Here is a 14,943-nt window from a genome sequence, read left to right as displayed (position 1 = left end):
CTGTACAATGAGTTTGGAAAATTGAAATTATCTTGAGAAAGAATAATGAGAGCATAAGCTTAAAACAAACACCGAAATAAATAAATAAATAAATACAAATCCAGTGTCAGTTGGGATAATAAAATAGGAAAATAAAGTAAAAAAAAAACTGTACTTTGAAATTCACCTGTTATACATTTCAGTATAATATTTAAAAAAATGTTGAAATATTATGCACTCCTAAAAATTTCAAAAGGGAGTCTTCACAGCAATGCTAAAAATTTTTGGTTTCAAAAAATACACTAAAAAAACACCACCCATTTCAAATTAAAACTTAAGAAAGTCATGAACTGAACTAAGTCTACTCAACTTGAATTAAATTAAAGTTACCAAGTTACATTTCATATAACTTTTTTTTTCAACTTAATGTAAAAACATAAATTGCCATGACTGACTGACCATATAATTTTTTACTGTGAACCTTTCGGTGAACAGAAAGATCTTAAAAGAACCATTATTTTCTTTATATTTGAATAATCTAAAGATTGTTTTCCACTGTAAAAGAGCCTTGTTAAAGTAACCTTTAATTTTAAGAGTGTAAACGTCATTAATACACTGGACAGTGTTGGGTTAAGTCAACACGAATCAAAAAATTGGCATTGTTTTACTTTCTTAGTGCACATTTCAGGCCTCACTTCACAAGCTTTCATAAAAATTCATCCAAAAAATACATTTTCTTGTTCTGCTGATGTCTTCTAATCACCTGACACAGTAAATTGAGACTGTTTTTCACAAAGTTGGATCAAATCAAGTGCCATCATTCTGTTCTGTCATTGACTATCATGTTTCATTAAATAATATTTCATATCAAAGTAAAATGACTTGCAAATGCTGTTTTACATTGTCTCTAGTACACGTTTTGTTGCAGGCAGATCGTATACACTCCGGAGCTCTTTGATCCGGACATGGATGTGTACAGACTACTGGAATGCATTTTGTACCTAAAGAAACAATGAATGTGCAAAAGAAAAGAAAGGTTTAAGCATCAGTTCTCCTTTCATCAGTCTCTCTCTCAGTCAATCCAACACTTAAAGCTCCATCCACACGGCAACAGGAATTAGCCAGTGATCCATCTGAGGCAGCTGGAGATCTTTGAAGGCTCTGGTGAGAGTCACGTCTTCTGCGATCGGGGAAAGGCTGTGGTTGCCGTGTTATTTCTCGGTAACGGTGGCGGACTCCAGTCCGGCTGGTAGAAATGAATGTTAAACATCCGAGCCCAGCTGGCAAAGACCCGCTTCTCTGTGATGAAGCGATGGTGACTGCCTCGCCGGCCTCGCTCGTGGGAGATGTACATGGCACATTCATCCGGGCCCGTTGGTTCGTAGTAGTGATATGGGACAGAGGGGTGCTGAGACTCCCTGTACACAATGAGAGCAGAGATTAAAATGGGGACAGTGTTAAGGTACCATTACATTCCCTGATTCCCAAATTAATCCTGAGCTAGATATTCATTTTCAAGGCAATTAACCTGATTTGGTTCAGAGAATAACTGGCTTCAAGGGAAATAAGTAGATTTTATGTAATACATTATGGTTGCAAAATGGCTGGGGGGAGAGGTCATGCCTCAGCGGGGAATCACAATGAATCGTTTAATTTTTGGCCCTCGGTTATTTTTCTCCTAGCATTGGTACACAGCAGGTTCTGCCTGAACAAACACACAGAAAGATCAGATCTTTGACCACACTGGAAACATGCAATTTACACATAGGAGTAATTTCTGATGGGATGGGTGGAACATGTCCCCACCGCTTTTTGCCAGGGTCAATATTGTCCCTTCCACTTTTTAAAAGTAATATAGAAAAATATATTGCGGAAGATATGTATTAAAGGGAAAACAAGATCAAAAATCATTCTTCATATATAATTCATAATCTAAAAAAACATTTGACTTCTTACGCATGCATAACTTGTGCAGTGCAATAACGTCATTTACAGCTGTCGTACTTTTTGTAATGTCATTATACCATTTTATTTAAAAAATCGAGCACTTCCTTGTGTTAAGTAGGCCTGCCCTACTTAAGATTTTCTTAGTCAACTAGTCGCACGTTATATTAAATTGATTAATATAATAATATATTAACCATACTTTAATACATATGCATGGCGAGCTCAAGCTCACGCATAAAGCAATTATCTCAAGCACCAGCAGAGTGATTCTGCACGTGTCTGGGGAAAATAAGACATTTTAATTATTTATTAATAAATGGTGCTTTATGACTCGTCATCTCCACATGGACGTGCCTTTAATAGAAATGCACCTTTTCATACAGACTACAAATTTATTTTAAAATGGAGTGGGCAAGTTTTCTTAATATTTATTTTAATAATCATATCAAAAGTAATAAGTAATACTAACCTGCACTGGCACGACCACCGCATTGTTCAACATATAAAAGCTGCCATTTCTGTTGCATATGAGAAACATTAAAGGAGAACTCGTTTTGTGTGTAGAGCGTGGTTTATACTCGCCATGTTAGCAGGAGCGAAAAGGTGCGCTTGGCAAAACTGACGCAAATATTGATGGTTTTCACGCTAAAGTAAAGTAAAAGACTTGTTAAAAGAACATGTTGGTGTTCTTGTAGGGGGGGGAAGAACATTCAAACACTTTACTTCCGGCAGCAAGTTTAGTTTTACTTTTCTTTTTACTTTGTATTCATTTTGAAAAGCTTATCTTTGCTGTTTACCTCGCGTTATGCTATGGAGGCTCTCTTTTATTTTTTAATTTTTTTTTATTAGATTCTTCAGTGTTTGCTAAACGTTCTGTAATTTTTTTTTGTCATTAGGCTATATAGCCTAATACAGCATGTAATGAAGGCCTATGCCATGCCTCATCTTATTTGTTTTTGTTAATAAATTTTTTTAAGCTAGTTTGCCATTCAATCTGTTTTATTGTTGTTGTGCATTTTAATTAAAAATAACAATGAATCCATATATAAAAATAAAAAAAATGTCTTTAAAGGTTAAAAGTGTATAAATGTAAGCAAAACTGACAATTATCTTTTATTGTAAAACATGACAAGATCGCGAAATTGAAAGAGAGGCTGGGCTTATAATATGCTGTAGCAAAAGAGGAATTTCCATTCACAAAATTCAAACCACAAATAATACTACTGATGAAAAAGAACGGGTTGAATGTTAACCACTTTCCATATAACTACAAACTATGATAAAAGTTCATCAAAATGTATTGATTAATAGCATATTGTAACAAAAAAAGAAAAAAAAGTGACACCAACTGAGAAAGTCGCAAAGGAGTGACCAGTGGGATAAATGAGTCTGGCCCCTGAATTGCCCAGCTCCCCTTGTCAATGATCTATCACCCCCTTAGCACCCTTGTTCAAAAATGTCTAACACAGCCCCTGGTATGGTACATCGATGTATGTTTGAAAAGCAAAAATGACGTTTTCCACGTCTAAACACAGTCCCCAAGTAAATTATGTTATTAAATAAAAAACTAGCAAACCGAGTTGTGTTGTGTCACCACCACTTTTCAAGGCAGTTACGCCACTGGATTTACAATACAATTTTAACATGGAAATTAAGAGAAAGGTTTAAGATTTTGAAACATTCTAAACAATATCTCTATTTCTAATAGACATACACATTACATTGGTATCATTTGAGGTATATATATAGCCGAATCTGTAGGGGGCGAGAACAAGTCTTTAAACCTGTGTGTATGCCTACTGTGAAATTACCACATCAAACGTGATGTGCTAACATGGATGCAGCTAAGATGCCACCGGATTTGCTTCAGGGAATTATTTTTTTTTTTTTAAAGAAGCTTCCCAATGGAAACCTTGACAAGACGCACGCGTGTTTCACACATAATCCATCTGCAGTGCGTATGCAGTCCATGTGTGTTACGTATGTGGTGCAGAAGCAGCACGGACTCATACTCATTGTGCTTTCACACAGGACACGTTTGCAGTCCGCTACTCGGTACGTAAATGATCGCTGCACTGCTGCAGACGCAACGCTCCTGGAACGCACTGACGGACCACAACCGCGTGAGCGCTGGAATCTGTTAACAACTTATATATATATAGAGTTATTGTTTTTACATCTTCTATTCATCAAAGAATTCTGAAAAAATATAGTTTCCACAAAAATATTAAGCAGCAGAATCATTTTTAACTGTTATAATAGGGAACGTTTCCTGAGCACCATTTTAAATGACTAGTTTTAAATTGTTATAAAATTCCACAGTATTATGTTTTACTGTATTTTACTGTAAATGCAACATAAAAGACTTCCTACTTTACTAATGGTCTCAGGTTTGGACCTCACTGTATGCTGAAACCCAAAAGCAAAGCAGTGAAATCTGACTTACCTACAGAAATCCGGAGGCACCATGCCATACACATTGATTCTGTCACAGAGCTCTAAGGCAATAGTCATTGTGAACCAGCCTGTGCTTAACCACGAGTTAGAGATTCTCCTGAAAGAGAAAAAGAGAGAGAGTGTGTGTGTGTGTGTGTGTGTGACTGTCTGCTGAAAACAATACATTGAAGACCAAACTGTGAGGCATGCTGTAGTTAACATTCCAGAAGATATATCTGTTAGAAATTCCACACACACAAGCCCAAGATTCTGTTGCGTTTAGAGTGCTGTCCAGCTGTCAGGATCATTTCTACAACCGAACGTTATCCTCAACTGCTCATCAGTTCTGCCAACCTGCCATCTGACATGAAAGCCCTGGTGAATCTTTGACAAATAACACATTAATAAAGGAAAACAAACAGCATTAGTGAACAACAACCCGGACGTGATTGATTAGAAGCCTTTGATTACTGTTAAATTACCTCAGACAACAGAGCATCCACTGTCTGGCAGATGCAATGTAAATAATCTCTTGTGCATGCTCTAGAATATCCAATGGAATTAATCAACATCTAAACTATAACCTCTGCACAGTTAGGGGCCGTTCATGCAGAACATGTTTTTGAATACCACTACACTGTTTTCCCATTGTTTTTTATTTATTTATTTATTTTCTTCAAAAGCAGTACCTAAGGCATGACATGGCATTCAAAAAATGCTGCTCCCTATGAGGTTTTTTTTTTTTTTTTTAATCAGTAAATGTTCATCTAAAAGTGTAACAATGCAAACAGGTTTTCTAGGTTCAAGGGCTAGGTTGCTCTCATCTGAAAAGAGGACTTTGGACCACTGGTAAGATGCCTTTGACGTTGTCTGTGGTTCAGGAGTGGCTTAACAAGAAGAATACGCCAAATTCCTTGACACGTCTGTATGCCTTGACCCCAGCCTCATTCCTTGTGAAGTTCACTCAGATTCTTGAATCGATTTTGCTTGACAATGCTCATAAGGCTGTGGTTTTCTCGGTTGGTTGTGCATCTTTTTCTTTCACACTTTTTCCTTTCACTCACCTTTTGTTAACATGCTTGGATACAGCACTCTGTGAACAGCCAGCTTCTTTGGCAATGAATGTTTGTGGCTTACCCTCCTTGTGAAGGGTGTCAATGATTGTCTTCTGGACAACTGTCAGATCAGCAGTCTTTCCCATGATTGTGTAGCCTAGTGAACCAAACTGAGAGACCATTATGAAGGCTCAGGAAACCTTTGCAGGCATTTAGAGTTGATTAGCTGATTGGCATGTCACCATATTCTAATTTGTTGAGATAGTGAATTGGAAATAACCAAAGACTTAAACTACTTCAGTCTGTGTGCACTGAATCTAATACATAAGTTTCACAATTTTAAGTTGAATTATTGAAATAAATGTACTTTTTGAATGAGATGCACCTGTATATATTGGGGAAGTCAATATATTGAGATTCGGACTTGTAATCCAAAGGTTATGAGTTTGAGTCTCAGACCGGCAGGAATGATAAATTTGAACCAAGGATTGAATTTGGAAAAACTTGAATAAATTATGAAAATTTTGGGGTGAACTGTCCCTTTAACAGTAGAAAAGGGAGCAACTCATAAAAATTATAGTTGTTCATATATATTTCATATATATATATAATTTATAATTTTTGAAAAAGAAGAAGAATAAGACAACAAGACAAATATGAAAGAGATACAAATTAGGCTAATTTTTCAAATACAGTAGGTTAACTTTTACTTTTTTAAATATTTATTTAACTTGTTTTGTTGGTTAACATTATAATGACATGGATAGGTAGGAATGCTGTCCCTTTAAGATGGAAGGCATGCATGTAATACTGACAAACATTCAGTTTTCACCCACCTGTTCACGTTCACTTAATCCATAACCGTATTCAATACATAGCTGTATTTACATGAAATATTCTACACAATAGACTTTGGACTGCTGTGTGTTTATTTGAACGCCGAGAACTGATCGTGCACTGTATATGAGAACTGAAGAAGTGGAGCATGCATGAGAGAGCACTTCTATCATCTCGATTTCACTAACTTTAAGTAAATTGACAAAAAATTGTGACTACCAGTAAAAATGGGACATCTGGTCACCTCATCCCTACCCTTTCGGGTGCTAAGGCCATTGTTTCAGATCATTAGTTCGCATTTTGGTAGTCTATCTATCCACTGCAGCTGCCATGCTGAGACTAGATATGCAAATTCCCCTTAATTTGATTGCAATCCAATGACAGGGACGCACATTTTTAAGGACAAGACAGTAGTCTATAGTCTGTATTTTAAATGTCAGGTAGTCCTCAAATAACATTATACTCTTGTCTCGTCTTGTTAATGAAGATGCAGCATATATTTCATCATAGTTTTTATCATCAGATATTAGTTTTAGCTCATCAACGTCTCGTCTTCATCACAGAAATAAATTTCGTTAATGAATATTTTTCATCTTCGTTAACGAAATTAACACTGCAGAGCAGGTTCATTCATGTTTTCGCAGAGGAGGTGGTACCGCAACTGTGGCGACAGGACGTGATATCTCAGTTCCCTCCTTTAGGGTCGCACATGTAACAGAGACGTTCCCTTTCAGTCAATCATTCTCGATGTCATGTCGGGGACCAACAAATTGAGAATCCCTACCATACCAAGGCGCCACAGGTGCTGCCCAATCCAGTGCTTTGTGTAGGCCTCCTGAACCTTCCTATAAGGCAGACGATAGGACCGGGCTCTACAGAGAAAAAGTCGACTACTGCTGTTCCTCGATAACCCAAACAGTAGGACTTTGATAACACTGGGAAAGCGTACCCTTCTTTCTTAGAAGAGGCCCGCTACGGAGTCACCTACTCCCAGAGGGGGTTGAGTGACATTTACTCATGTGGAGTAGCCCAAAAGGGTCCTATTGCATATGGAAGCCTCTGAGATGGTTCAGGCTATATCATCTAGAGACGGCAGAGCATAGCCTGCCAGGGGAACATGGCCCTAATAACTGTACCATGGAAATATAAGAAATATAATCTTGAGTCACTGGGGTATATTTTTAGCAATAACCAAAAAAACATTGGTTAAGGTTTGTCGATTTTTCTTTTATTCCAAAAATCATTAGTAAAGATTAGTAAAGTATATTAAGTCAAGTCAAGTCACCTTTATTTATATAGCGCTTTAAACAAAATACATTGCGTCAAAGCAACTGAACAACATTCAACATTAAGTAAAGATCATGTTCCATTAAGATATTTTGTACATTTCTGATACTAATAAACCATACATCAATGGAAAACTTATTTATTCAGCTTTCCGATTATGTATAAATCAAAATTTTGAAAGATTTCCACTTGATCCAGGGTCAAATATGGGATCCAAACAGGGCCACTCACATGGGCACTAGCCTCACAGCAGATTTTAGGAATTCACTGGATGAAAACCTTGCTGCTGGACGCTCCACCATGTCCGGGCGCCAGAGTGCTGGAGAACTCAACAGGGTTTGCCTGGTTAGGAAACTCTCTGGAGAATTAGCCGTTATGGACTCGCAAGCCAACTCTGAACCGGGCCTCTCAATGCCACTACCTGTTTTTGAGGTGAGAACACAGGAAAAAAAACAGTTTGACACGTATGCTATAGAACCCAGCAAATGTGTTAGAAATCGCTTAGCCCGTAGCTCTACAAATATCTGCTAGCGAGGCACCATGAGCTAGTGCCCAGGATGATGCGACACCCCTAGTGGAGTGAGAATGCAGAGTAAGAAGGCAGGGCACACCTTGTGCCTCATAGGCCAAGTTGATGGCATCCACTATCCAGTGGGCCATCCTCTGCTGGGAGACAGCTTTCCCCTTCTGATGTCCTCTGTAACAGACAAAGAGCTGCTCTGAGGTCCTTAAGCTAGGAGTTGCATTGCGCGTACAGGACAGAGCAAAACCAGGGCTAGGTCTGCCTCCTACAAGGGTAGTGCTTGCAGGCTCACCACCTGGTCCCTGAAGGGCATGAAGCCTTGGGCATGTAGCCGGGCTGTGGTCTCAGTGTTGCACTGGAGTCAGTCATCTCAAACTCAAGGCATGATTTGTCGACCGAAAATGCCTGCAGGTCCCCCACCCTCTTTAGTGAGGCCAATGCAGTCAGGAGTAGAGTTTTCATGGAGAGAAACTTCAACTACACTGACTCCAAAGGCTCGAGGACAGCAGTTTGTAGGGCTCTTAGCACCAATGCTAAATCCCAAGAGGTCAAAGGAGGGATGCCTTGAAGAATTTAACCTTCTGGCCCCCCTAAGGAACCTGACTACCAGGTCGTGCTTCCCCAACGACCTTCCATATATGGTGTTGTGGTGTGCGGAGATAGCAGCAACATAAACATTAAGGGTGGAGGGGGACAGCCTACTCTCCAGCCCTTGCTGCAAGAAGGAAAGCATTGCTCTGACCATACATCTCTGGGGTCCTTTCGGTGAGAGAAAAGCTGGGTGCCAGTGCATCTGTGCCAAACATTCCGTCCACACCCCTGATGCCAGAGGGTGTTAGAGGGTGACACGGGAGTGGATTTTCAAATCTCCCACCCCCCAATTTTTTTATGTTAATTAACTGATAGCCATCTTAAACAATGCAATGTGCATTGCGTACACATAAAATTCCATGTACAGTAAATTATCCATGCCAACCCACACAGTTTCTTTTTTTTTTTTTTTTGCATTTTTTCATTTGAATGTAGACATTTCACTCTCTATAAATGCATTTTTCATACACAAAGTTTCTTGCTCAAGTTCACAAGACCCAGATGGCATGAAACCATATCTTGTTTGCTTTATTTTACAGAAGCACAGCGTTTATTTGTTATTCTGAGTACACACAAATAAACGTATACGGATTCGAAAGATTGATTACTTTTATCTGTATGACCAAAAATGACCAAAAAGTATTTTAACAACAATTTCCCTCTGCACTCCGAGCATTTTATAATCACTCCACTCCACGCTCACTGATACCAGAAACACCGCTCCGAATTCACTCCGTGGATAAAGTATTTCAGTATGTTTGTATTTCAATGTTGTTCATAACGTAGCCTATATTAAAATAAAAAAAAAATAATAAATCAATTAACAGGAGAGTTTCAAAGTGGCTTAGGCTATTGTGTGCAAATGTTTTTTTCCTACCACACGCCAAACTAATAACATTGCCAGCATTAAAAGGTATAATTCCTGCTTTCTGCTGAGTAAATTTTGTTTGCGATGACAATAACAGTACATTTTCATCAGTTACTTTATCTCCATTTCTTAAAGATTTCTGCTCATTTAAAATCAGATACAGATGTTGTAGCACTGTAAGATTACTTTATGCATTATTGCGAAAGTGACTGCGTATGAATGTGCTGAATCTATTTAAATCATGCTTTAACCCGAAAATATTCAGTAAAAGGAACAAACAAACTCCTTGAGAATTAGCCTTTAACTTCTTGCTTGGTTATTGCCATCATTATAACCTTCTGATTGGAAAGATCCAATTGTAATCATGATGGAGCAGTGGTGAAGTGGAGTGAGACCCACGACGCTCCGACTTTAAAAAAATCTGCTCCTCGCTCCAGTCAGAATCACACCGCTCCACTCACATACTCTGGTCGGGTGTTTGCGACGCTCAGAAAAAGCACAGGTCAGAGCAGCGCGTGAATGAAACATTTAAAAGCACATGTAAATGAGAGAGTAACTCTAGCGCTGAGTAAACACTGCTGTGAATGCACTGCATGTGGCGTTGTACAGTGTATGATGGAGGCACCAGAACTGCAGCTGATAGAATATGCACTGCAGCACGATACTACGATATTTCTTCCAAAAGCACATTGTGGAGATATTTTTATCGTCCACGATCAAAAATCGTCATATCACACACCCTCGCACAGTTTATAGTTTATTTATATAAAAGGTGGGCTATATTTGTGTATAAAGTTGGGGGTCAAAGTGTATTCCCGGTCCCGCCCACTCCTGCGGACATTTTTTCCTGTCCTGTCCCAATCCCGTGATTACTAGTAATTTTGTTCCCAATCACAAAAATCCCAAAAAAATGTCAGCCTCTATGCCACATGCCCATTGTATGTGGCTCCCCATCCAGTTGCCAAGGCATCTGTGAAAACCACCGCTTGATAGTGCCGCATAGCCACGCCCACCTCGGGACTTGGCCATGGAGCCAGTGCAGACACAACAGACTGAGGTGTCTTAGTACTACATCCCTGTGTGCTCACAACTGATCGCGAGACTGTGTAAGTATGAGCCAGTCATCAAGATAGTTAAGGATTCTCAAGGGAACAAAAGCCACCTCCACGACTTTGGTGAATATACGGGATGACAGGGGCAGCCTGAAGGGCAGTTCCTTGTACTGATATGCCCGACCTTCAATGGCGAAATGCTGGAATGGCCTATGTTGCAGGAGGATCGAGACATGAATGTATGTGTCCTTCAGGTTGATTGGTGCAAAACAGTCTTGGGAATGGATGCACTCAAAAATGTGTTTCTGCATCAACATTTTGAACGGCAGCTTGTGAAGCGTGCAATTCAAAAAATCACAGGTCCAAGATTGATGGTCACCTACCGCTCTTCTTGGGCACAATGAAGTATGGGCTGTAAAATCTCATCGTCATATCGGTTGGAGGGACTGGCTCTATTGCATCCTTCGCCAGCAGGACTGCGATTTCTGCAAGACAGGGGCATTGTCAGCTTTTACTGATGTGAACTAGATGCCCCTGAACATTGGGGGACGCTGGGCAAATTGAATGGTCTAATGGTCAGCAGACGCCACCGAGACGGACTGGGGAGTGCTAACCAGGCTCCAAGAGACAGTGCCAGTCTCGTGGCCTCTTGCACTTGCCGCCAGGTTTGGTGGGGACTAGGGATGGGAACCGAAAACCGGTTCTTATTCAGAACCGGTTTTGTTCTTTGAAAAGAAAACGGTTCTGGTGCAACACGTGACCAAGCGCTGTGAGCAGCCTTGCGCCGGTGTTCTGAATATTCAGCGTTTCCCGTAAAGCAGCGGTTCTCAATTGCAGTCCTCGCGCCCCACTGCTCTGCACATTTTGAACGTTTCTGTTAGCGCTTCAGACATTTGTTCTATTCGAACATAAGTGCCCTGCGAAGTGGACATCACAGGATATTCAGCCATGATTCCAGTTCGAAGCGAACGTTCCTATATATTCCTATATATGTAGCTATATGTTCCAATCTAAGTGCATTGAAGTGTGCAAGACGTGAATTTAAATTGTATTGATTTACAGAGGTATATGATGTCACAGTTGTCCATGTTTAAAGACGCTGCACAGCACAAATCAGTGAATGAATGTTTCGATGTGAGGTAAACTTCAACCGATTTCCCCTGCTCAGGGAATAGGGAGCAATGAACAATTGGAACAAAGTTCATGCACGGAGTTCATTTCTAACGGGCTGATTATCTGTATCAGGTGTGTTAACAAAGAGAAACGTGCAAAATATGCAGAGCAGTGGGGCCGAATAACAGACACTCCTCCCTGCCTCTTTAATTACTGAGCACATTGATTCCAATGACGCGCATCCACAAACTCGTTGCGCTGTCCCGTCTTTAATTGCCGAACACATTGTTTCCCACGACTGTATGTGCACTCGCGCCTTTGATAACTGTGCACATTGTTTTGTCTGACTGTACATCTAACGGCAGCGCGCTGCACCTGCCGCCACAAAATGGCATTATATTTGTCCCATATTTTCATTAATATACATACTGGCTTCAAATTGGACCACTAAATAAATAGACTGCTATTGTTATGCAAGTATGAGGGTTAGATTATTTAGTTTACAGGTCATTTCAAGAGTGATAAACAAAGTGATATAAAATATTTTAATGCATTTGAAATGTTTAAAAATGTGGAAACCACTCATTGCATCACACCATCTCCTGACTGCATTATTATAATAAAATAGATTAATTAAATAATTAAAATAGGGACTTTATGGAGAGTGTGTATATATGTTTAAGTTTAACCGTTTATATTTCATTAATTAAGGGAAATTAACAAGTGTCTCAGCCCTCAAGGGACTATTTGGCCAATAAGCTTATTCCTGCTTGAAAGCAAAACGTTATTGATAGTGTAAAAAACATCAACTTTGAAACACATGCTGATTGATGGACTAGCATTAATCAACATTACTTACTACCTTCCAGCAATGCTACATTCAGTGAAGGTAAAATAGTAAAAAAACATAGGTAATTTTAATGAAACCAGAAGCCGAACCAGAAAACTTCTAAAAAATACCCCACCCTACTTATGAAGATCTGTACACTGTAATTAATATATGTTGCATTTTGACATTGCAAACCTTTAAATTAAGTTGACAATAAGTAATAAACAGTATTGAGCATTGAGTAGTTGAGTATTGTGCATTTTTTCTTACCACTATTTCTTAGTAATTGTTTAATGATTTCAATGGAAACGGAATCAGAACCGGAACCGTTAGGTGGAACCGGAACTGGAAAATTTCTAACGATTCCCAACCCTAGTGGGGACCTAGACTGGCTGGGTGTCCTGCCTATGCCAGGCACCTTGACGCTGCCAGGTGGAAGACTGCTGCTGCTGCGTGGGAGCGGGGGTGGACACAGAGGGGTACCTTTGGCAACGAGCAGTTTGAGGGGCTGTGATCGGGGTGGAAGCAAGACATCTCCTCTTGGACCACCAAGGTTGCACGACCAGAGACTGTGTGTGATTACCTTCATTGCTCTGAGCCAAGGTCAGCAGGGTCATGACCACCTTCGTGCATGTCCCTCAGGGCTTTGGCCTTATGAAACTGCAATAACACCATGGTGTGAATCGCAGAGGTTGCCTCCCCACAAGTTCTATAAGCACTGCCAGTTAGCCTTGACAAATACTAACAGGCCCGCGAGGAGAGTCACGGGTCACCTTGCAGAGTGGTAGCAGCCGTGGGACACAGTTGCATGGCCAAAGCCCGCTCCTTCCAGGATCCCGTGAGCTCCTAATGCACTTCCGGGAAGAAAGGCACCGGAGGGAGGCGCTGAGAACTCCATCCCCACCGTTGAACCAATCAGGTATCGCCACTCTCCCCAAACAAAGAACATGCACCATCCACAAACACTTCCTGAGTAGTAGTTATGCACCACCGCTCTGCTTCGAAGCGAAAAGATGAATAAATGCAGTGCATCTGCTGCCTCTTATACCCGCGCTGTGGGGTGTGGCAGCAAGATGCAAATTCCACATGCCAATGTCCATTGGCTCGTTAGTTACAATCGAAGTGGATTGGTCTCTCTGGTGAGATTCCCAATTCGTCGGTCACTGACATGATGGCAGGTTTTGGTTGACTGATATATATTGCCAAGGCTAATATATCAGCTGATATTTGTCATTTTTCAAATATCAGCTTAGGCCAATAGGTTTTTGGTAGGTTTTGGCTGATGCGTTCATGTCGTGACTTTTATTTTGACGGCGCTGAGAATGGCAGCATTTGAGCACACAGTGCTCACATTCTCCCTCGTTCGCTTGTCTAATAAACAGATAGAACTGTTAAACAAAGGAATTAAAATTTATACAAAAAAGAATTATAATGAGCATTATGCTTTTATATTGTTAGTAAAAGAAAGGCAAACATTATAATACTTTCTCATTTGCCGTCAGCATTCAGCAAATACGCATTTATATAAATTTAAACAAATCTTTGAATTACTAATGAATATCTAATTTCAAAAACCTAGTCGAATCCAGCAGTGAGATCTTAAGGGTGCATTTGTATCCTGCATGATCGCATTTGGTCTGCATGACAGTTGGTCCATGCAAACTGAATACAGACAGGAGGAGAGTTCAGCTTCATTGAGACATGGATCGACAAACTTTAAACTTATTTCAAATGATGCTGCTCTTCATGCTTTTGCCCAATGTCATTTTCATGTCGTTTTCACTGTGTGCTCGATTGTAAAACGAGTGCTACCTTGGCTTTATTTGAAAATGTGATTCACAATGCACACAAATTTTCTAGAATTCTGAGTGCCCTGTTGGTTAGTGTTTGCTTCCTTTTTAATTATATTTGTATTAAATATTTGTGAAAAATACGTTGTCATTTACAGTATAAGCATGTTTATATTACAAAAATTTTTTTAACCCTTTTTTAAATGGTTTCAAATTTCTTAAATATTAAAAAAAATAAATACAATTATATTAGCCAAGATATCGGCAGTCAAAAAAACAATATCGGTCGAACGACCACTAAGGTCAAGAGTGACCTAATGAAAAGGAACTTTTCTGCATTTAGAACATTTAGATACAATATCAACAGTTATTTTTTTCCTATAAAAAAATAAAAAATAAATAAAAAACAGAAAAAAGATAGAAAAAAGCCATGGCATAATCAAACTTTGCATCTCTGACCGACACACATTAAATTAATAAATGAAGTCGAGCAAATTATTCATTAACTCACTTGTTTTAGTCTTGAATAAATCCAGAACATTGCTGGTGTAATGATGGTGCACATTAAAGAACACAGACATGCTTTATATGTTTTATGTGTTTTAATTTCTCATCATACTGCCTATTTTAATAGAG

The 14,943-nt window shown here is 39.4% G+C and overlaps 1 protein-coding gene across 1 annotated transcript in view; it reads right to left on the bottom strand.

Annotated features, from left to right (window-relative positions):
• Positions 1 to 557: 557 nt before the first annotated feature.
• st6galnac5a (ST6 (alpha-N-acetyl-neuraminyl-2,3-beta-galactosyl-1,3)-N-acetylgalactosaminide alpha-2,6-sialyltransferase 5a) overlaps positions 558 to 14,943 on the bottom strand; it is a 48,900-nt gene continuing 34,514 nt past the window's right edge. Inside the window, exons 4-5 of the mRNA XM_059502333.1 lie at positions 4,373 to 4,480; positions 558 to 1,397 (exon numbers count right to left, since the gene is read on the bottom strand). Of these exons, the coding sequence (XP_059358316.1) occupies positions 1,151 to 1,397; positions 4,373 to 4,480 (355 nt within the window). The 3' untranslated portion in view covers positions 558 to 1,150. The remainder of the gene's footprint in view (positions 1,398 to 4,372; positions 4,481 to 14,943) is intronic.

The sequence above is a fragment of the Carassius carassius genome, chromosome 20 (genome assembly GCF_963082965.1).
Source record: "Carassius carassius chromosome 20, fCarCar2.1, whole genome shotgun sequence".
NCBI classification, from domain to species: Eukaryota; Metazoa; Chordata; class Actinopteri; order Cypriniformes; family Cyprinidae; genus Carassius; species Carassius carassius.
Note: the sequence above shows the minus strand (reverse complement) of the source record. Positions and strands in the feature narration are given on the sequence as shown.